The following is a 23264-nucleotide window of genomic DNA, read 5'->3' as shown; positions in this document are numbered from 1 at the left end:
CCGCGAGTCCCTCACACCCCAGACCGCCCCGGAAACTCGTCGCGGTTCGAAGCCCATCTCAGATATCAGCCGTATCACGCCGCCGGGTCCTTTGGTTGCTAAGTGACACGAACTTCCGGGCGCCTCCGGAAGTGGCCGCGGGGTGGCCCCGCCCCCGGAGCCCCGTAGTGGGCGGGGTCTGGGAGTGGACGCTAGGTGGCGTCTGCGTACGGGGGTCTCTAGGTGACGGAGTTCAGGTCCCCGCCGAGCAGCTGAGGCTTATTAGCCCCTTGGAAAGGTTACACCTGGGGAATGAGGAAATTGTGAGGTCAAAGGCCATTTTGTGCTAGACCACTGTGATTATTTACCCGAAGAAGGCCCCAGTGCAGTTTCTGCAGGAAAAAATGAAGGGGCACAAGAAGGCGACTTTAAAAGGAAACGAGTTTCAGGATGGTTCCAGGTAAACGATCAGCAAAGTTCAAAGTTCAGTGTAATCCTCTTAAGGCAGGCCAGGATGTCCTATGTTTGGGAGAATTTGGGTTTTAGTTTATTAGTTGGAGGAGGTAGGATTACAGAATTTTAAAAAACTTTATTCCTTACACTTAAATATATATATTTGCATATATACTTATATATATATTAATAGTATAGTAATAAATATCCATTAATATATAAAAGTATATTTATTACTATACTATTAAATTGATATATCTGCAGTTTATATATATAAAAATAACTATTTAATATCAAATAATATATATGTATCTGCAGCTGTTAAGTGGCCTTAAATTAAGGTTTCAGGACATTTAATAAAAATCCTGTTACTTACAGAATTCAGGGGTAAATTATCACACAGGGTGCTTGATGTACAAAAAAACCGTTTCGCAGGTGTTACTTCACCTGTTCTGTATAATAACCAGCCAAGGTAGTGCAGGGCAGGGATATTGTTCTCATTTTACAGAAACAAAACGTGAAGCTCAGGGGGGTGAGAAGACTTGTTAATGGTCAAACAGATGGGACAGTGACAGAACCAGGACCACAATCCCCCTCTTTTTGCTGCACTATTGGGCTTTTAAAAACATTTTTATTTACTTTTTTTTTTTAATATTTTGAGAGAGAGCGGATGCACAAGCAGGAGAAGGGGCATAAGGATAGAATATCTAAGCAGTGAGAAGGGAGCCTGACAAGGAGCTCAGTCTCACAACCCATGAGATCATGATCTGAGCCAAAATTGAAAGTCGGACACTTAACTGACTGAGCCACCCAGGTGCCCTTAACTCAATATATATTTTTAAACAATCAGAAACTTAAAAGTTGGAAGTACAGAATAAGTAACTTTTCCCCCTGAGCCATTTGAGATTACAGGCATACTTCGAAGATATTGTGGGTTCGGTTACAGACCACGACAATAAAGGGAGTACCACAATTAAGCGAGTCAAATGAAATTTCTGGTTTCCCAGTGTATATAAAAGTTATGTTTACACTATACTGTAGTGTATTAAGTGTGCAATAGCAGTATGTCTTTAAGAAAACAGTGTGTGTACCTTAATTTAAAAGTACTTTATTGCCCAAAAAACGCTAATCATCATCTGAGCTTTCAGTGAGTTGTAATCTTTTTGCTCGAGGAGGATCTTGCCTTGTTGATGGCTGCTGACTGATCAGGGTGGTGGTTGCTGAAGGTAGGGCAGCTGTGGCAGTTTCTTAATAATTAAGTTTGCTGCACTGATTGACTCTCTTCACTAACCATTTCTCTGTAGTGGGTGGTGCTGTTTGATAGCCTTTTACCCATAGAACCTCTTTATTTTTTTAAATAGGCCCCATGCCCAGCATGGAGCCCAATGCCAATGTGGGGCTTGAACTCACAACCCTGAGATCCAGACCTGGGCTGAGATCAAGAGTTGGACACTCAACCAACTGAGCCACCCAGGCGCCCCTCGAACTTAAGTAATCTCTATACCCAGCATGGGGCTCAAACTTATAGCCCCAAGATCAAAAGTCACATGCTTTACCAACTGAGCCAGGCTCAGTAGAATTTCTTTTAAAATGGGAGTCGATCCAAGTTTCTGTGATATTGTAAATCCTTTGTTGTCATTTCAACAATCTTTGTAGTAGCTTCACCAGTAGACTGCATCTCAAGAAACCACTTTCTTTGCTCATCCACAAGAAGCAACTCCTCATCCATTCAAGGTTTAATCATGAGATCACAGCAATTCAGTCGCATCTTCAGGCTTTTTTTTTTTTTTTAAGATATTTATTTGTCAGAGAGAGGGGGAGAGAGAGAGAGAGAGCAAGAGCAGGGGAAAGGGCAGAGGGAGAAGCAGGCTCCCTGCCGAGCAAGGAGCCCAATGTGGGACTTGATCCCAGGACCCTGAGATCATGACCTGAGCCGAAGGCAGACGCTTAGCCTACTGAGCCACCCAGGCGTCCCCAGGCTTCACTTTTAATTCTAGTTCTCTTGCTGTTTCCACCACATCCACAGTGACTTCCTCCACGGACATCATGAACCCCTCAAAGTCATCCATGAGGGTAAGAATCAACTTTTCCAAATTAGAATCCTGTGAATGTTGATATTTTTATTTCTTCCCACAATTCATGAATATCTTAATGACATCTAGAATGGTGACTCTTTTCCAGAAGGATTATTGCCTATGCTTTTGGTGTCCTAAGAAATTGTTGCCACAATGTCATGAAGATTTCCTCCTGTTTTCTTCTAAGAGTTCTATAGTTTTAGCGGTTACATTTGGGTCTTTGATCCATTTCAATTTTTGTGTATGGTATAAGTTTCCAACTTCATTCTTTTATGTGTGGATATCCAATTTTCCCAGCACCATTTGTGGAAAAGACTGTCCTTATAGTACTTGTTTTGGAGTATTTTGTCGTTAAGTATGTATCATGTATCACTCTTTTTTTTTTTTTTATTTCTACACCTAACATGGGGCTTGAACTTGCAACCCTGAGATCAAGCGTTGCAATGCTTTACTGACTGAGCCGGCCAGGCACCCCTGTAACTTTCTTTTCCTTTAGCAATGCTTTTGAGATTTATCCATATCAATGCACATGAATGTTTTTAGCTCATTCCTTTAAACTACTTTGTAGTATTTCATTATATGAATGGCCAGTATTTTCTTTATGCATTCCCTTTTTTATTATTTTTATTTGTCAGAGAGTGAGCGCACAGGACATCCCTTTCTTGGAACTTGGTGCATACTTTCATTCCAAGGACTCATACGTCTTCGTTTCTGAAGAACGCACCCACTGTCCTTTTGGACGGTTTCTTCTTCCCTATTCACTATAGTCTCTCCTAAAAGTGCTACTAAACATTATGTCAATGCTTCCAAGTCTATCTGCCATATTTTAAGATTTTACATATTTATTCGAGAGAGAACACGCGAACAGGGGGAGGGACAGAGGGACAGAGAGTCTCAAGCAGACTCCCTGCTGAGTGCAGAGCCCGACACCGGGCTCAATCCCAGGACCCCTGAGATCATGACCTGAGCCAAAACTGAGAGTTGCACAACAGATTGAACCATGCAGGTGCCCTATCTGCCATATTTCTTCACCTCTCTCTTGCATTTTCCTTTTAGCTCTGTGGCGTGTTCAAGTGATTCCTCAGCTCTGCTTTCCAAATCCATTGGTCTCTGTGTCGTCTGCACCAAGTCCAGTGTTTCTCCCACACACAGACTCTATTTCAATGAAGTATTGTTTGGGGCTGCTTACATTTTGTCATGTTTTTCCTTGCAGCCTCTTTGCTTTCTCATCCTGTGCTCCTCGCTCAGCCTGGCTCTGGCCTCTTGGCATTGCTCGGTCATTCTCGGTCACCTATGTGTCCCACATGGACTCCGATGGCCCAGCATGGGTCCCCTTCACTGCTCTTTCCCTTGAGCTGGGCAGCTTCCCATTTGCTTAGGGCTGTCGCTCTTCTCTCCGTTCTTGGTCAATGCAAGTCCCTCCACCCACGGACAGGGAAACTTGACTTTCCCCCTCCCCCGAGAGAGCTCCTCGAGGCTTCCATACTTGGTGCTGGGTTTTACATCCTCAACCCTGTCACATCCCAAGGGCTGGGAAGTCCTCATCTCCCGCCCATCCGGGTCTCCTATGCCCACTTTCAGTTCAGGCTTATCCTCAGTTAGGAGGGTCCAAAGTCAGGACCCAGAATGGACAGAGACCATCTGCAGATCCACTTGGTCCTGGTAACCGTTAAGAAGTTCTGAATTGAAAAAAAAAAAAAAAAAGAAGTTCTGAATTGATTTCCCACAGACCCTAAGTAAAATCAAGGTTTGTTCTGAAGGATCTGGCCTCCTCCTCTCTCACCTGTTCTTGCTATGAGAACTGCCCCTCGAAGTGTTTACTTGTACACACTTTTGTTAGTGAAAAACAAAGATCTCGATTTTGGGCGGTGAGCCTTGTTCCCACCACCCCAGACTGTGCTTCTCCTCTGGGAGGGTGTCAGTGCAGTTAGCCAGCTGCTATGACAGTGGGGCAGGCAGGTGAGCTTCTGCTGAGAGATGCCATTCTTTCTACGGGTCTCTCTGCCCCCCCCCCGGGGAAACCGAGGCAAAGCACAGTCCGTGCTTGGCTTGGCCTGCACATGACGAGTCAGTTCTTTGTTTCAGTCCACCTTCCCAGCATTCCTTTCTTCATGGAAATGGGGTAGTTCTAAGTGGCTGGAGGGGTGCAGGGAGGAAGAGAATTCTAGGTCCAGGGGTTGACGTTGCTTCTGTGTCATGTCCTGGTTCTAATTATGATTGTAACCCTCAGAAAGGAGGCCTCAGTGCCAGGCTCCGTGGTAAAGGACTGCTGCTTGCCTTAATATCATAGGCCCATTTCCAAATTACCACGTGCAAAAGAATCACCTGGAAGCTTGTTAAAAATGCAGATTCTCTGCTGCTCCCAGAAATGGGTTCAGTAGATGGTGCCCCGGAATCGGCTTGCCCTCCCATGCATGACAGGGTCTGTCTCTGGTTTTTGGTATAGGGCAGTCTCAGCGAGTCTCGGTCTCTGCTCCAAGGACCCCTCATCCCCACATCCAGGTGAGAGGCAGCCCTCGCCAGGACAGGCCAAAAAGCTGGACCTGAAACAAACACACCCGGTGATTCTGGACCCCGCCTTGAACAAGGCTGCCTGGAGTAGTTCTAAAAGGCTGGTGTGCAGGATTAAACATTGTTCCTGGCAGATGAATAACTCCATGGTACATCTAAGACCTCCAAAGGTCGTAGCCTTTATTCTGCTCATTTCCTAGGGGGGGTTCACAGAGTCTCCGTTATCTTTTGATTACAAGTCATATGATACTAGAAAATACCACCTGCTGTGGTCTCACTGCTTAGCGTCCTTTACTAAGATTACAGTCCCTGTTTAGTGAGCTCCTCTACGTACTGGGCACTCTGTGCTGAGCACCTCACATCGATCATGTTATTTCTTCCACGACGATTTAGACAGGATTCCAGTGCCCTGGCCCGATGTTGGCGACAACAGCCCTGGATAACCTGGAAGAACTCTTCATGTTTGGGGTGCTGCTGAGCAGGCCCGGGGGACCCTCTCCAAGGACCCCAAAGCAAGCTTTTCTCCTGAAGTAATTAACTCATCAATATTGGAAGTGCTACAAACATTTTTTCCCAATCTGTCATTTGTGTTGTAACCCTGATGTTTTCCATCATACATAAACTTCCAATATTCTGGGGTGGTAACATCTGTTTATCTTTTCCCTTATTAGATCTTTCAGGTTTCATGTTATATTTAAAACAGAGTTTCCCACACCGGAGGTATAATAATCTCCTGTATTTCCTTCAGTAATGTTGTAGTTTAACTTTTTTGGTTTCTTCCCTCTGGAACGAATTTTGGTGGAAACTGAATGACAGAGCTAACTCTTACTTTGAGGGCCAGCTGTCTTAAAGTCCTGTTTATTAAACAATCCATCTCTTTTCCCCACTTCAAATACTTCTTTTATCCCACTAAGTTCCCATCTACCTGGGGGTCTGCTTCTGGACTCTGCCTTTTGTTCCATCAGCTGGTCTGTCCGAGCCCACCCCAGGTCCCAGGGGCCACTCCTGGGCGCTTGGGCATCCTGGGGGCAGTGGTGCAGGACACGTGCCTTTTACCCCCTCGATGCTCCCCACCCCCGAATGCACCATCATTCAGAATTTAATATTCTCACATATTTACTCTTTCAAATTAACTTGAGAACTCATCAAATTCCCAAAGTATCCAACAGCGCTGGAATACACTGAATTATGGGCTGATTCAGAGAGAACCGAACTCTTCACAAGAGCGTCATGTCTATCGTCTGAGTCCACTTACAGAATGGTCCGAGGTCCCCAGCTGACTCGCTTAGATTTTATAGGTCGGCCGTGCTATCGTCTGCAAACAATGACAGCCGTAACAGCCTCTTCTTCACCTGCTCACCTGCGGGGGTGACAGTGCCAGGACACTGCTAACTAGTGATATGTCCTTGGCTACTTTCCGACTTGTACGGGAACACCCATGGTGTCGGACTCTTCAAATGTCATTAACTGGTGCTTTGTGATAGACATTTTTTATCTAGAGTAGGATGTTTCTTTGTAATCTTAACTTACTAAGGGTTTTAATAAGGGATAGATCTTAAACTACCAAATGTTGTTTCAGCATCTATAGAGACTATCAAAAACTTTTCTCTATTAATCGAAGCTGAAATGAAGGCGGATGAGCGGCCGTACTGCCTCCTGATTTGCGCTCTGCATCCCCAGTCCCTGTGCCAGGATCTGAACACTTCTGTAGAAGGGTGACCCAATGGTGAAGCTTCGCGCCCTGACTGCAGGGATGGGGCTGAAAGCCTTCTCAAACTGCTCAAGCTCATGGGCTCTTGGCGGCTTCACTTTCTTTCCAGCAAGAGGAAGTGTGCCAGACCAAATGCCCCAGGATGGGAAGGGGCTCCCCAGGACAGTGGTGTACAGAGTGCAGGAACCAAAAAGCAGTCAGGTACGATGGTGGACCCCCGACGTTCCTGCCACCATCCCGCACACCAATGCACAGACCAAGTGCCCATGATGAGAGGAGGGTTTTGGTATCTGAAGTGTCCTCTGACCTCTGGTCATGACGTGGTCTCTAGCGTGTCCTTCCTGCCGCACCACAGCCCCGAGTAGGGGCATGCAGGCCAGGGGGCACTGATGGCAGAGCCGTCACAGAAAGGGATTCCTCCTCCACCCCACTGTGACTCCGGGTCCCCACCCCCTCCTTCCAGCAGTCCCTCCATAACCAGGGGGTCCCCCTCGAGCCAGCTCCTGCCTACAGTGACCCCGGCACTGGGCTGCTACCCGCCCAGCCTGCCCTCCCTGTTCTGACCCTGCTTCTTCTCCATCCCATCATGGGAGAGCGGTGGGTGTTTGAGCCCGCGCCCGGCCGGGTGCCGCTCACAACCCAAAGCTCAGGCTGGCATTGCCCGCTCTGACCAAGGGCGCTCCTGCCACCGTCCCTCGAGCGTCTGCCCTGTCTACCTGACGCTGGGCTGGCAGCTGCCAGCAAACAGAGAAGCAACGATAAACAGAAAATGAGGGCGGAGCCCAGCGTGTCACAGTTCTGAGAGGTAGATCGGGACAGGATACCTGTCCGGTTTGTCCAACCCAACCGTGTGTAAGAGGCAGTCTCTGCGGATGAACGTTCTCTTCAGGCCACGGGAAGCCCTAGCCCAAGCGGAGGCGAAAGGTGGCAACCTCCATGGGCTCCAGATAGACGTCTGTGCTGTTGGAGGGTGAGGCCAGAGGGTACAGTAGCGTCAAGGAGGTCGGCTGCAAGAAGCCCACGTCCAGGCCGTGGAAGAGGCTCCCCAGGGCCGCCTGTGGAGAGGAACACGGAACATGGCTGTGCTGGGGGCTCTTCTCGGTGAAGAACCTCATGGAGGCCCTGGCCTGTCACCAACGTGGTGCCTCTCGGCACATGCGGGTCTGTGTGGAGTCTTGGGGGCTCGCTGTCGTGTGCCCAGCTCTGAAGCCTGCCCGTGGGCCGCAGGGTAAGTAGCACCCCACTGAGCCGTGAGCTCTTTGAGGACAAGGACCCTGTCTGGACCCGCCGGTGCTGCACAGGCCGTGACACGGGGAGGCACGTCTCAGCCCCAGCTTAAACCATGAATAGAGCTTACAGAATAGCAGCATGGTGGCTTCTGGGGTTTTCCACCTTGTCTCACAGCGGTCCCAGCTCACGGAGCACAAGTTCTCCAGCTGTATGCCTCGCCTGGAATGTGCCCCCACCAGGCCTCACTTGCTTTGAAAACACTCATCAACAGCTTCTCCTTTTCTCTCCAAAATGCCCGAGGGACCCCCCACCCCCAGTCCCATCCTCACTGCCCACCTCACGGCAGTCTCCCCATTTTCCCGCCCATACCTCGGCCCCGCTCACCTTGCCTTGGCTTGTGGTGCAGTTGAAGCCCAAGTTCTTGGCCTCAAGGCCACAGTCGAAACCCTTGCGGTGTAAGATGAGTGCGGTTTCCGCCGAAGGCAAGGCATCGTCCTGGGTGACAGACACATAAGGGGCGGTGGGGGGGCTGGGCCACTAGGGGCTCACCGGCAGAGCAGCACTGGGACGGGCGGGAGTCTTGCTGAGGAAAGGCCAGGGCCTGGCCCTGCAGGTGCAGAGCGGAGCGGGACACTCACCTCGGCCGGCAGCGTACGCAGGTTGAGCAGGTGGAAGTCACAGGGCAGAGAGCCGGCCAGGGGATGGAACGAGCGCAGACCGGGGCCCGGGGGCTGCCTCCTGGCTACGGGCAGGGCAAGCACTGGGGTATTCAGGCACACAGAGGTCAGGTGGCCGAGGAGGGACGGGTAGCTCGTGGAGCGGCCATCCTGGACCTGCAGGGTTGGCCCGAGATGCGGGTGAAGGGAGGGTAAACACACGCCCAGGTCAGTTCCTCTGGAAAGAGCTTCCCCGATGTGTCTGGAAGGCTGCAGGACCCTTCCCGTGTGGCCACTTTCCACCTCACACAACCTAGGAAGGACTATTTACTAGGCCCTCTCTCCTCAACTTTTGGGGTTTTTGCTTCTGTGACGCTACCACAAGCACACACCCCGGACCCTAAGCACCATCTCCCATCACGCAGATTCTCAGGGGGGAGAATGGGAGACAGGCGGACGTGTGCTTCACACGGATGGAGGGAGGACCCAGAGCGATCCCATGGTTCCACGTACGGCCCCACGTCCACAGCACCAGCCCTGGTCCTCAGGCCTGGGGGTCCCCACAGCTGTGTCCACCGAGGACTGCTGCTTAGGTGGCTGACCTGGACTTTCTCTAAGGCGGCCACTTGTCCATATTCTGTACTTCTGTGCCTAGCGCTCCCCTCCTTCCAATCGCCCAGAATCTCTCACTTCCCCTGCCCTCCACCACCCCCCAACAGTGTCCTCACTCCCACCCCCGACCTCTCCCTCCAGTGGCTCAGTTTGAGCCCCCGTCATTTCCTGCGTGAACAGCCTTTAAGTCATCACCCGCCTCCAGTCTCCCTGAAGAGCCACCCTACTCCTGGTGTTAGAGCGACAGGCTTAGGGCAGAGCCTTCCTGCTCCGGCCCCTCCCTGGCCTCCAGTTAAAGTCCAGACTCTCCCAGCAGCCGTTGCAGGCCCACTACAGTCGGCCCCAAACAACCCCCGACCTCATGCTAGCCCAGCCACGGCCACTAGAACTTTCCGCAAAGAAAGAAACACACTTTACCTGTGCAGGATGATAGAGTAGCTGCTAGCCACGTGTGGCCACTGGGCACTCGAAACATGGCTGGTACGAATAAGAACCGAATTTGGTATTGTATTTAGTTTTAATTCACTTAAATAAGCACACGTGGCTAGAAGCTACCACACCGGACAAGCAGCTCTGGTCTAGCTGAGTGAACGCACTGCTGTTCCCCGTTCACGCGGTCTCTCCTGCCTTCCACCCTACGCCTCTGTTCCCGGCTGAGACCAGACCCCCATTCATCAGAGCTGTGCTTGGCTGACTTGTTCTCTCGAAGCTGCCCTCCGTCCCCTGGCTCACGATGTTCTCTCGCTCCTCAGCACCGGGGGGCATACTTCTACCTTAGTTTTACACACAGAGCTTGCCCCCCACCCCTACCCCCGAGCGAAGTCCTAGAGAGCAGGGTCAGTGACACAGATGCTCACGTTCCTCTCGGGCCTCAAGCACAGCACGTGCTCAGGAGGTCCTCGGTGAGTGAGGACTGAGCCACAGGCTCGGGGGACTGAGTGGCAGGCTCCGACTCCAGCTACAACTCGCTGACACTAGCTCAACACCCATCGCTGGCCCTTACCTCAAGGTTATTGCTCCTGCTGCTGTGAAAGACCAAGTCCCTAAACATGGCTGCCAGTTTGGAGAAAAAGCCAGGCTGGTGGGGGCAAAGAAAGCCATGAGACGCACAGGGCTGGAGCAGAGAGGGCCAGAGGACGCGGTGGGGGGTGGGGGGGCACAGAGGAAGGCGGGAGATACTGTGGGAGACGGAGCAGCAGAGTGTCGGACGCACGCCCCACACCCCAGGAAGAGCCCTACTGTCACTACCCCTCGCCCACCTCTAGCTCTGCCGCCCAAGGGACCAGCCTGACCTGGGTCCTGGGGAGGGAGGCCCAGAACGTACCTCACTGCCCAGCGTTCGCCGCTCCAACAGGAGGCGGAAATGGTTGCAGGTTCTCTTGTTATCCTTGAGCCCTTGGCCCAGACCCCGGTTGTCGTCCTGCATCAGACGTCGGTCCAGGATCACCTCCAGCTGGCCTGGGGATGTTAACTGTGAGCCCCGTGCCTGCGACCCCCCATTCCCAAGCAGATATCGGGCTTTGGAAGAAGAATCCCAACCCCAGGCCCCGAGGGAAACGCCCGAAGAGCCGTGGGACCCGGAGCTGGAAGGGGGCTGAGTGAAGGGCCAGTGTCACAGAAGAGGAAGCCAGAGGCCCCGAGCGGGCAGGGCCTGCATCTCAGGACCAGGGGCAGGCCCGGGAGCTCAGGCTGGGGACCATATCTGGACTGGCCACTTCAGGTAAGTAAAGGAGCAGGCACAGAACTGCCCTGGACGGCCCACAGCTCTTGCTGCAGAGGCCCGAGGCCAGGCAGCTCAGGCAGACTTTGCTGTGACTAGAACACATGCCCACCAGTCCCTGCTCTACGCTGGGACGGACTCCAGCTCGGCCACCTATCCGTCACAAGGAGAGCACGGAGGACAGGCAGACGGCAGACCAGACTGAAGCTCAAATTAGGTATCATCTAGGGCTGCCCTGGGGAGAAGAGATGGCAGACGATCGCCTAGGCTTTCTTTGTAAAACATGCTTGGGGAAGGGGCTCACTGCAAAGCTGACATATGTCGGCGGGAGGATTTTTCCCAGCACCTGTTTTTTTAAGAATCTCCTGAGGGAGCCCACTCAGGTGGCCCGATCCCTCTCCCCAGCCCGATTCTGACTTCTGTAGTTCCTAAGTCTTTTTACCCTGAACAAACTTTTTTGGAAAGATATCCAAAAGTCCTAAAATGGACCTATACGTATAAAACAATAATCTCAGGGCGCCTGGGTGGCTCAGTTGGCTAAGCATCTGCCTTCAGCTGGGGTCGTGATCCTGGGGCCCTGGGATCAAGCCCCATGTTGGGCTCCCTGCTCAGCAGGGGGGCTGCTTCTCCCTCTGCCTCTGTCCCCTGCTCAGTCATGCTGTCTTGCTCTCCCTCTCAAGTAAATGAATAAAATCTTAAAACAAATAATAATCTCTAAGCACTCTATTTCCCAAAAGGGCAGAGAGAACCAAGTGGAGACACCGGGCGCGGCTAGCAGTCGATGGCGCAGACAGAGCCTGGCAGTCTGACAGCGGGCTGATCCCGGGCAAAGGGGCAGCAAAGCCACACTCCTTCAGCAGGGGGTCAGGCCTCCACGGCCCGGGCCATGGGCCCCCCCTGCACAGCCTGGACCAGGCACTCTTGGCTGAGCCCTGCACAAAGGCTCCAACCCAAACATGGAAGATATGAAGGCCTCAGAGGCCAAGTGCAAACTGTTCACTCCACCCTGAGGACGCGGAAGCCACCTCAGCTTGCCCGGCATGCCCAGCTCTGGCCCAGTACCCCTCATGACTTTGTTTCAATTCTTAAGAACGTCATTCTCTCTTTTAATGAACATTAGTAGGAAGATAGTATATATTTTTCTCCTTTGCTTAATCTTTTTTAACTAAAAAAAAATTTTTTAGAGCAAGAGAGCAAGAAGTGGGGGAGAGGAAGCTCTCCCACTCCCCCTGCTTGTGTTCCCTCTCTCACTGTGTCTCTATCAAATAAAATCTTAAAAAAAAAAAAAAAAAAAGAGGTGGAAGAGAGGGAGAGAGAGAATCTCAAGCAGGCTGCATGCCCAGCATGGAGCCCAACACAAGGCTTGATCTCACAACACCAAGATCACGACCTGAGCCGAAATCAAGACTTGGACACTTAACCAACTAAGCCACCCAGGGTCCCTGTTAAGTATTTCATTATAACATCAAACGCACTTTTCCAATTGTTCCTACTTCCATCCCTGGCCAGGAAAAGGGCGCCACATACATCAGTTGAAAATCACTGTTCAATACCCTTGTGCTTCTTAAAGGGACCCAACAGGAGCCCTCCACCCCGCCCCCATCACCTCCATGGCTGCCTGCAGAGGGGAGAGGGTGACAGCACGCATCTGCCTTCCTGCCATGTCCTGCCATGCCTGTGTGTGACTGACAGGAGCTGGCAGTGTTCTCCAAGCACGGAGGTGATGCGGACTGGAAATGGGTGGGGCCCGCTGAGAGGGGAGGCCCAGGGCCCAGATGGCCTTCCAGCTCGCCCTCCGCCCTCCCCATAGCTCCTGCTCCCCACTCACCGTCGTGCAGGCTGGAGACCCCCAGGGCCTGGGCGGTGTGCAGGGTGAGGCGGTTGTGCGCGTCCTGGATGTAGGCCATGACTGGCATGGGGTAGAAGTTGGCCTGCAGGGGCAGCTTCCTCAGATAGCGCCGGGGCTGCACCTGGGAGGGCAAGGCCAGCAGGTCAAGGGCATCCGGGCACCATTTGGGCCCAAGAGGCCCCCAGTCTGAAGGAGTCCCTGATCACTCTTGCTGAGGATTCCTCTTCCTCCATCAGGGCAGACCACTCCCAGCGCCCTCTGTGTGAGGTCTCCAGGGCCCCAGAAATCACCTGAAAGCCATTGAGGTCCGTGAAGAAGACACCCTGGCTGTCAATGTCTGTGTGGATGCGGAGGGCCAGCTCCTTGTTGACGTAGTCGCGGATGTCCACCAGGGATGACATGTCCAGAGACAGCCCCTCCACCCCTGGGCAGGACAAAGGGAGAGCACGGAGAGGTCTGAGAGACTGGGCTGGGAGAGGCTGTGCCCAGCCTCTGGCAACTCCCAGCATTCCTGGAGGACCTTCGCTCCAAGAGAATGAACGTCATCCCCGTCTCTAACGATAAGTTTGCTGGGAACAGACGTATGAGCAGAGGACGCGCAGAAGGAAGAGCATTGTGAAGCCTGTGCAGCCGGGACCTTTCTTCTGACCCGCCTCAGCTGCCGCCTCACCTGGCAGATTATAAAGCCGGACCACCTGGCGAACGTGCTCGTAGTATGCAACCACCTCCGAGAAGAAAGGGCCTTCGGTGACACGCAGCACAGGGGCGTCCTTGGGAACATAGGGCTGGCGGCAGAGCAGGCGGCAGCTGAAGCCACAGCACAGAAGGCAGAGCGGGCCGGCAGCCTCCCGGCGCTGGCAGGAGTGCTTGCTCCCGGCGGGCTCAGCCCGAGACCCCTGGCTGAGCCGGCCACGGCCCCAGCGGACGCTGCTCAGCCCACCTGGCTCCCGAGGCGGCGCCGGCAAGGCCCCCGGAGAAGGCCCGCGCCCCTCCCCACTGCCTCAGTTCACGGGGCGCCTTGTACCCTCCGACAGCGGGGCCTCCCAGGGCCTGCGGGGCTTGCGAGGCGTCTTTAGGATACCTGGGCCTCCCCATCAGGCAGGAAGAGGTAGGCTCCACTCTTGTCTTTGGACGCGCGGGTGCCGTAGATGAGGAACTCCGTGTCCACCCGCTGTTCCTGCTCGTCGTCCACCCTTCGGATGCTCTGCCAAAAAACACAGCCCTGACCCCTGGCCCCACAGCGGCATGTCAGGCCTGCCCCCTGGGAGGGCATGGACGAAGTTCCCCAAGGAGCCAGCCCCGCTTCCCCATGCTGCCCCCCACCCACCACCCCCGGAGCCAGGACGGCCCGCTCCGCGGCCCCCGCCAGTCTGGGGCAGCTCAGCACCACCCCGCCGCCGGCGCGCCCTCCTCGCCCCGGGCCCTGGCGCTTTACCTTGAGGAGCCCGGTGAGGCCCGAGAAGCGGACCTGCATGTAGCGGTTGCTGAGGGTGAAGTCACTGGCGCCAGCGTCGATGACGCGCAGGGGGAAGGCCTCCTGCCTGCCGACGGACAGCTGGCGGCCATGCAGGTAGATGCGCACAGAGGACGGCAGGGTGCGATGCGCGTCCAGGCCCAGCTGCAACTGCAGCACGCTGAGGCCCAGGGCCGGCAGGCGCACGGGCACAGACACCTGCCGGCGCAGGAGGGGTGAGGAGGGGAGGGGTGAGGAAGCACAGCCCATGGCCTGCGCATCCGTTCTGGATGTGGACCTGGGATTCTAGTTCTAGGGCATTCATGTCCTCGCTGAGAAAGTCTGTGCCAGTGCCTGTACGTACTGGGGCCTCTGTCCACCCCCCCACCCCGGTCTCTGAAAGTGGAGGTGATATCACTTGCCTCTAGTCAGACTTTAAAGAGTCTCATGTGATAGCTGAGAAACTATGAAACGGGACGCACTTGTTAAGCTGTCAGTGAACACTTGCCGAGCAAAGGAATGGCAGGGCAACCTAGCTCCCGTTTTTACTATTCTCCTGCCCCCCCAAACTTCACCTTCCTTTTGAGGACACACTCAAGTCCCAAGAGTGACTTTCTTCTGGGCAACCCCCTCCCCAGGACCCCTGTCCCCAGCCTGGGCAGGAAGCAGGAGGGTGGGAGGCTGGTGTCACAGGCAGAGTCAGGCCCTGGGGAGAGGCCCCGGGTCAGCAGCGAGGGCTGGGGCCCACCCCCGCGGCCCGCACTGACCTGGAAGACGTCGGCGACCATGTCGGTGGCAGAGCTCCACTGTGGGCTGATCTGCACAGCCAGGGGCTGACCCTCCTCTGAAAGGACACGCACCTGGGGCGAGCTGACCAGCAGGTACACCATGCTGAGCCGCTCCTGTTCCAGGGGGTTGAACAGCACCACATACCTGCAGGAAGAGGCAGGCTCACCTCGGAGGCCACTGCTCCCGGGCAGTGGTGCTCAGGCAGGTGTGGGCGAGACAGTGTTGGGAGCCAGAGGGGCTTCGCCTGTGCACCTGGCCTGTCTGGCTGACCTGGGTGAGGAATCCAGCTGGATCACTGTGCGCTCCGGCAGGGCGTCGTGGTTTAAGCGGGTGTCATCCTGGGATTAAGTGGGTGGGAAGGGGAGAACCGTCATGGGGCTTGGCCTGGCTCAGGGTCTTGTCTCCACCCCAGCCCCTGCCTATCTTGGCTGTGGACCACCAGCCACACTGGGCACAGATCTTTCAGTCCAGGGCAGGCAGGAAAACAAGAGCAACACCCTCATACCACAGCTCTTAGATGGGACTACGCGCACCAGAGAGCACCCCGAGCAGATCGAGAAGTGGGGCTCACCATTTGGAGGAAGGGTGCCTCAGGGTCGAAGTGGTAGGTCTCCTTGTCCCCCAGCACCAGATAGTGAGCTGCATTGATGATGACCTGCTTCAGGTTGACAAGGGAGCGCAGGAGCCTGGGTGGACAGGGACGGGAGGGGGACCGTGGAGATGATGGCCACAGACAAAATGTCCACCTCTCCAGCAGGAAGAGCCCTTGGCAGGCCTGCCCACGACTGCCCAGCACGGCCTTTCTTTAGGACAGCGGGCAAGGGCATGGACCCGATGGGGAGGAGGAGAGGCCCCACCTGACGCCGTAGTCTGCCACGACCGCCTCCTTGGCGGTGCCGGTGATGGCATCGTGGTGCTGGAAGAGGCCCAGAGTGCGCCGAGCTTCCGTCAGAAGAGCGAAGTTCGAGAGCGGGTACTGGCTAGCCAGCCCAGAGCGACGGGCGTGAGCTACAGCCAGGCTGTACAGAATCTCTGCCCCCCTGCCCAGAGAGAGAGATCAGCCTCCGGCCCAGACAACTCCAGGCCCCGCCCCGAGCTCAGCAAGCCACGCCCCTTCTTTCTACCACGTCTCTGCCTGCCTTGTCTCCAAACCCTTCTAATGCATTCTAAGCCAATCCAGCAACTCCAAACACCAAAGGCTTAGTCTACTCCCTCTGGCCTGGAAGGGGGGTGGTGAGTCTCACCGCAGGTGGGCTTCCAGGACCCGGTCCAAGCTCTTGTAGAAGGGCCGGGAAGTGTAATAGCCGGTCCAGTAATGGTCCTCCCGGTCCGCATAGGAGAAGAAATCCCCGCTCAGCACAGGGAACCCTGGAGGCCGGGCCCCTGGCTCCACCCCGGTCCTCTTGTACAGAGCGTCAAAATAGTCAGAGAGGGTGCCAAACTGGGCCTGTGGAGACCCCCCCCCAAACCCACTCCCATCAGTTCCAGAGTTTTTAGGAGTTGTGGCCCCCAAGGGCTGCGGCTGGGCACTAGTGGCAGGGATTCTGCCTACGCACAGGCAGTCACCGCACGTCCTACCCTGCCTACACGCAGACGCTGGGGCTCCCAGAAACGAATTCTGACGTAAAAGAGAGACCCTTGCCCAAGAATCGGGCACAAACCCTGCCCTGGAGCTGGGAGCTGGTAACCTGCCAGGCCAGGCCAGGCTGTAGCACTGCAAGGAACCCCCCTAGCCCCCCTCCCCAGCTCGGCACCCCCTCCCACCTGCACGTGGAGGTCAGGCTTGCTGTTGAGGAAGTCGAAGAGCCGCTGGTAGTTGAAGAACTGGGCATCCCACTCCTGGGGCTTGTCGTATCGGAAGTCATCCCCCAGGGGCACCAGGAGGACGTTACTTCGGAACAGCCGGGACTTCTTCCGGTACTGGTCCAGGAGCAGTGCGGCCCTGCAGGGTGAGGGGAGAGGGCACAGGCCCAAATGGAGTCTCGCTGGAAGAGGAACGGAGCAGAGCCAGCCCCGGAGGGCCCCTGAACACACCCACCAAGGAGTCATGGGGTCTGCAGTGGGAACCTGCTGGAGTGGGAAACCTGTCCCCGGGAGCCCCGTGTTCTCTGGTCAGTTCTGACACCCAGGGAGGTCTTCCTAGGCTGGGGTGCAGTTTCCGGCTGCAGGTCCCGGACTCCAGGGTTTGCCCCTGCACAACACACAGAACGCAGCACTCCCCTCCCCCCGGGGTTCTCCTTCAGACGTATGGAAGACGGGCCACACCCCTCCATGCCTTCCCTTCCGGCTCCGCAAGCCCAGCTCCTCCGTCCTCTGGGTCCCTCCAGCCCCAGTGGCTCCCCAGCACCCTGTGTCTGTGTCCCTCAGAGCGAGGGGCCCGGCACTGGATGCGGGCGTCCAGGTGGGCCGGCCAGTGTGCGGTACGCACCAACAGGGGTGTCTTTGGCAGCCCCACGGTCACCCCACGGAGCTGGCATGAGCCAACGTGCATGTTTCCCATGCCTGCGGTTCAAGTTCCTTTCTTCTCATCCCAAACTTTTCTATGCTGTTTTCTGAGACTAAGGGTGGAACCTCACGTCTGGATCTAGTAAATCTCATCTGGTTCGATTCGACCCACATCACACATAACCTGTTGAGATCTCGTGGGATCCCGATTCTGACACTCCAGCTTCACTTTGCCCACCCGTGAGCAGCAGAGCGCAGCACCGAAGAGCCTAGAATCAGAGCCAGCCTATGCCAGCTCCACAAGTACGAGGCTGAGTGACCCTGGGCAAGTTACTTAACCTCTCTGGGCCTCAGTTTTTATAAAATGAGAACGTCAGTACCTACCATCATGACGTTATGAGAATTAAAACGAACTAAAGGAATCGATATATATATAAAGCACTTAAAACACACAGCAGAAACTATAAATACACATTTGTCATTTTCTTTTTCAGTCAAGTTACTGGTAAAATCAATAAAAAACAAAGCCTTTCAGCCTCTCATTAAATCCCTTCTCTTTTCAGACCAACCTAGTAATTGGCACGCTGCGGATACAGTGGTTCAACCAGCCACTAATCTGCTTAACTGTGCTGATCCCGATGGTACTTTTCTACTCTGTTCTCAAGAGAGGACTCCTCGAACACCATTTTTCCCTAATTCCTCAGCCCAGGAAGCCTTTCAAAGGAGAAAACGAAGTCACTCTCGTGACTTGCTCTCCGCAAACCTGGCTGGTGTCTGCAGGTCACAGCTGCTGCGTTAGGACCCACCACACCTTAACAGACCTAGATGCCAGCTTAGAATCGGCGTTCAGATTTCTAGGTTTCAGAAACAAAAGACCACTTTCTTTCCCTTTTGGTCACGTTTCACCTCTTGGACATCATGGAAATCAGAGTTACTGCAACATGAAAACCAGTTCAACTTGTTATATTCTCAAGGCCAGTCAGTGCCGGCCAACCCACCATTCTAGGTCAATCTTAGTCTGCCCTTTCCCGGGGGGGGGGGGTAAAACTTCAGCAACAGAGACATCTTTAGGGGTCCCTAACGACCCTCGAGGGGACAGGTGTGCTTTCTCTGAGGCTGGGGGCTCTTGGGCAGGACTGAATGCATCTGAACGGGATTCTGGGTCCCCGAGCGCTGGGGATCCTGGCCAACTTCGAGCAAAGGCAGGACACCGCACTAAACAAAGGCGTGTTAGGCCACAGGGTGCGAGGAGCTTTACCTACTTTGAGAAATGTTCACTTCTGAATCGGTCAACTGGCTCTGGTTGGGAAACAGACACATTTGGGAAAATAAGACCATTCTGGAAAACGGGGTGCCCCGGGGCTGCTCTAGTTTTCCAGGGAGGCTCGGTAAGGGAGCTGGCGCCTTAGCGGCTGTGGGCCTGAACTCCCCACCTGAGCCCACCCCCCTTTTACAGAGGTACACCCCGAAGCACACCCACGCAACAGAGGCCAGACCGAGGCCAGGTCTCCCAGCTCCTCCGTGGAGTGAAAATGGCCCAGCACGGGCCGGGGACAAATACCTCTCGGCCACGTTGGCCTCTGTGATCGCCCGGGGAGGCACCTTCCAGGGGCAGTTGATGCGTCCACCTGGCAAGCGTTTAAAATCAAACTGGCAGCAGATCTTGGGGTCCGGGCCACAGGTGTGGGGCACGTCATAGCTATAGAAGGGCATCATGTGGCAGAAGATGTCCGTGCTGGAGTCCGAGTCTGCAGGAGACACAGCGGGCGGTCAGCCAGCACAGGCAGCCTCTGGAGCCGGCGCGGGACGGCAGTGGGGCGGGGACATGCTCCGGCCACGGAAGCTCTGACAGAGGCGTGGCCTGAACCAGACCGAAGGCTGCAGACGGTGTGCAGGCCGAGGCTCGGGGCACATGGAGGGCTCTGGAGCCCATGGCTCCTCCAGGGCGCGCTCAGACCCTCAGTAGAGAGCAGGCCCTGCAGAGGCCAGAGGTCAACGTGATCCCGGCCCCACCTGAACGAGCAGAGCACTCTGGCTGTCTGCACTGGTGCTCGCCAGTCTGCTCCGAAGGACACCGGGTCTTATTTCTCATCCCTGTCCTTCCCCAGGGACAACCACTCCTGTGACCCCTCCACCCTACCTGGTCTTACCCCAGGTCTGCCTCCACATGAACTCCAGACTGTGGGTGGACGCGAAGTGCTTCTTGATGGCGTAGTGCACCCTCTGGATCAGCATGCCGGTCAGGTTGGCGCGGCGCAGCAGGTAAGGCATGGTGGAGCTGTGTCCGAAGGGGTCCACTGCCCAGCCAGAGCGCGGCGTGGCACCTGAGAGGACACGGGGCCAGAGGGCCTGAAACACCTCAGGACTGGGCATCCCGGTGCTGGGGACCCAGCTCCCTTCTTGCCATCACGCCAGGCCCGTGCTGCTGGAAATCAGCCCAGAAAGGGACCACCCCCTCCCCGACCAATGCCTGCGCCTCATAGGCCCCGGCCGTCCCCTGGGCCCAGCTATGGGGGCAGACACCCATTCCTGAGCCCAGACTCACCGAGGTTTCTCTCCAGCCACTGGTGTCCCTCAATGAGCTGGTCAATGAGCGCAAAGTAATGGGAGTTGGCCTCGTCTGGCATCACCCAGCCTCCTGTCACAATCTCCAGCTGCCCGTTTCCCACCAGCCTGGAGTGAAGGACTCACACTCAGCATGGGGCAGGGAGGCTCTGCCCAGTCCTGCCAACCAGAAGATGCCAGGACCTGTGTGCGCTGGCCTCACCCAGCCTGCTCACCCAAGGCCCGGGACCGACAGAACAAACGTGCACCCTCCTCTCCCCCAATACACCTCCACGCTGTCCTGACCCTGCCTCTCTCTGGACCTCTGCGCTTCCCGGGGCCAGGCCCCGTGCTCCTTCTCCGCTTCTTCACACAGCTCCACGTGACTCTGATTTCTCCTAACACCAGTGACTCCTCCCTGCCCTGCTTCCCCCTGCCTCTCCCTGCCACCCTGGCACCCAGCACTTGGCCTCCAGCTGCTCAGGCACCCATCCCAGGGCCCAGAGGGTAGCCCTCCCATGCCTCCCCAGGGGGCACTGGCCTGCGGACTGCTGCTTTCTTTTGGGCATTGATGTTGTCCCACCACTTGGCAAAGAAGGAGACTTCTGCCCAGAGGAAGCGCCGCCGGGGGTCCTCCTGCAGCTTGGACACCATGCTGTTGAGGATGTGCTGGGTTTGCTCTGTGTAGTACTTGTCGAAGGTCTTGATCCAGCCTGGGGAGCCGACACAGGGTCCCCTTAAGGACGCCAGCGTCTTCGTCGGCCCCTCCCTTACCTCTGCCATCAGCAAGCCCACTGTACAGCCCAGCTCCCAGGGCTCCGTGGGATGCTCACCCGGGTCATTGTGGGAGTGAGGCACCACGAACACCTGCAGGTCCTCGGCGTCCCAGTCGTGCGGGCTGTAGGAGATGTCGAAGCCTTGCTTCCACACGCCGCCATCCACATTGTCAAATGGCAGCTCCTCTGAGACAGTCAGCATCTGCCAGGCCGGAGAGCAGCTCAGCGCCCACCCACAAGCACCGGAGCTCCCCGCCAGCACCAACCCGTACCTGCAGCTCTGGCTTCTGGCCCTGGCCCCCCAAAGCAAACTGGCAATCTTGAGGGGAGATGGAGAAGAAGCTGGGCCGGGGCTCTGGGGGCACCACCCACGAGCCATTGGCCGTGTAGTAGGGCAGCAGGGCGGGCGGGCCCTCCGCGTTGGCTGTCAGCTCCAGCACTGAGTCCTTGATGTGGCTGATGATCTCATGGTTCTCCTCCAACAGCTGTTCCAGCTGCTCAATGCGGTTCTGCAGCACAGAAATTTGGCTCTGCCAAAAGACCAGAAAGCAATCACCCACGGCTCCCTGGGCCACAGGCAGGATCTCTGCACGGGGCCCGCCACCCGTGGCCTGACTGGGATCCTTCCCTCCCCAAGTGCAGGCAGAACCAAGAGCCTACAGGCCTGGACGGCTCTGGTCAGATAAGGGAAGATCTGCAAATCACTACAGAGGTCCACAGTCTACTTGGCTTGGGAGTACCCTCGCTCCCTGGCTCATGGAAGGCGAAGACTTCACCTCGAATGCCTATTCTCCACAACCAGTGGGGCCCGTCTGGAGCACAGTGCTGACAAGGACTGCATCCGGGCTTAGTGGGAAAGAATGCTGCAATCCATTAGCAACCTCTGCCAAGAATTCAGGAGGACAGAACGGCAGTCCATGTTTCTCCTTCCTTCTTCCTTTTTGCTATCATTGTTTTTATCTTTGCGTTTCTAAAAATCTGCCTATCAGGAAGAAATGTTCCTGTCCTGGGCTGACACTGATTCTCGACCTGAGCTCAGATGACTTGTCTATGAAGAGATTAGCAACCAGGCATGACTCACCCGGGGAAAGTTCCCACCATTCTGGTGACGGGTGGGATCATGCTGCACCCGGTCCAGCATGAGGTATAGTGAGAAGACGGCCACACAGAAGACAGCAGCCCCACATACCGTCACCTGCTTTTTCAGCTTCATACTGGCCTCCACACACACCTGGCAGGAGGGACACCATATGCGGCTGCAGCAGGCAAATCCCTTTGTTCGTCTTTCCACCAAATGCCCCAAAGAGTTCCTGAGTGCTAGTCTCAAGGCACACCCATCTGCCTGACTCCAGAGAAAAGCAAGTTTCTAAGCATCAAATCCCAGCATTGGCTGTGGAGCATCCTTTCTCCGCTGAGACCCGGAAAGTGCCAGGAGCAAGGCTGAAGCTCGTCCTGCCAGGTCCTGGTGGCAGCTCTGCCCCTAGGGTACAGAGGATGCTCCTTCCCAGGGTAACACAACGGGATAACAAACTTCCCAGCTTGGACTCCAGAGTGCACCACGCAGCCTCCTGCTTATAACAAGCTTTCCCTACAAGAAAGGCACAGCCAGGCAAAGGAGGTGGGTGTCCAGCCTCCTTGGCCACGTGCTTCTAGTTTCAGAAAAATAAACTGGGATTTAGCTTGATTTCAAGAAATGGACAGGAAAGCCTTTCTTCCTGACCTCTTGGATCAGACTGATGCCCACCAGAGAGTGCCTGGCACAGCACCTCTCTCATTAAGAAAAACAGAAAGAAGTTACAAAGCAGTAACATCAGCTTGTGTTTCTAACATCAAGCGGGACCTGCGTCTTCTCTGGGCTAGTTCGGATTCCTGCAGTGGGTAACTTTCAGCCTTTGCTTCTAGAGCACTTGGGGGACCCCCCGAGAAGCCAGCAGTGATTGGTGCCGAAGGTCCCTTGGCTAGCGAGAGGCTGGGCACAGCTGCTCCGCGGTGGGGCAACTTCAGAGGACCAGTGCCCGCGGCCCCCGCCCGCGAGCCCCCACTTGCCTGCTCGGCCGGAGGGAGGCCGCTAGCTGCCGGGCCGAGCGTAGGCGGAACCGCCGCTCCGGAGACTGACTCCCGCCCTGGGGCCAAGAAGCTCTGTCGCCTCTGCGCGCCGTGTCCTACTTAGCACGGTCTGATTCCGCTCAGAAGCCTTCGGGCAATATTTTTAGCCCTTGGAGCCTGGGTCTAGGCCAAAGTGGGTGGAGCTGAGAGGAGAGAGTTGGGTCACAGGGTGGGTAGGCACCTGCCGCCGGGTCTTCGGTGGCCCGCCCGCCGGCCGGCCCAGCCCGCTCCCGCCCTCCCGGCCGCAGCCCTCGCCGACCCTCCTCGCCGCGGGGACCGCAACGACAACGGGCGGGCGCGGGAGCGCGGGCCGCCTGCGACCCGAAGCGCCGCTCGCTCTCCTACCGCCCACCCC

At 55.6% G+C, this 23264-nt stretch overlaps 1 protein-coding gene across 6 annotated transcripts; it reads right to left on the bottom strand.

Moving 5' to 3' along the window:
* Positions 1-2495: 2495 nt before the first annotated feature.
* MAN2A2 (mannosidase alpha class 2A member 2) lies at positions 2496-23177 on the bottom strand. Of its 6 annotated transcripts, none has more exons than XR_004627674.1 (25): positions 22850-23173; positions 21885-22034; positions 21076-21333; positions 20861-21005; positions 20569-20740; positions 20029-20156; positions 19634-19807; positions 19045-19231; positions 16803-16980; positions 16283-16485; positions 15896-16078; positions 15610-15724; positions 15309-15376; positions 15017-15182; positions 14232-14468; positions 13878-14000; positions 13467-13581; positions 13087-13220; positions 12776-12917; positions 10552-10685; positions 10231-10305; positions 8598-8792; positions 8344-8454; positions 7554-7784; positions 2496-4186 (listed from the first exon to the last, which is right to left on the bottom strand). XR_004627674.1 is itself a non-coding variant. In XM_019800243.2 (24 exons), exons 2-24 carry the CDS (start codon positions 22014-22016, stop codon positions 7632-7634), a joined length of 3402 nt encoding a protein of 1133 aa, XP_019655802.2. In that variant the 5' UTR covers positions 22017-22034; positions 22850-23177; the 3' UTR covers positions 5182-7631. The 6 variants fall into 6 exon arrangements, 4 of the variants coding, with proteins under 4 accessions (XP_019655802.2, XP_011223991.2, XP_002919834.2 ...); XR_004627673.1 differs by lacking the exon at positions 2496-4186 and adding an exon at positions 4240-5050; XM_019800243.2 differs by lacking the exon at positions 2496-4186 and having other exon boundaries at positions 5182-7784; positions 16283-16359; positions 22850-23177.
* Positions 23178-23264: the final 87 nt, after the last annotated feature.

This window comes from Ailuropoda melanoleuca, chromosome 9 (genome assembly GCF_002007445.2).
Source record: "Ailuropoda melanoleuca isolate Jingjing chromosome 9, ASM200744v2, whole genome shotgun sequence".
Taxonomy (NCBI): Eukaryota; Metazoa; Chordata; class Mammalia; order Carnivora; family Ursidae; genus Ailuropoda; species Ailuropoda melanoleuca.
The sequence above is the reverse complement of the archived record's forward strand: the minus strand, read 5'-3'. Positions and strand labels throughout refer to the sequence as shown.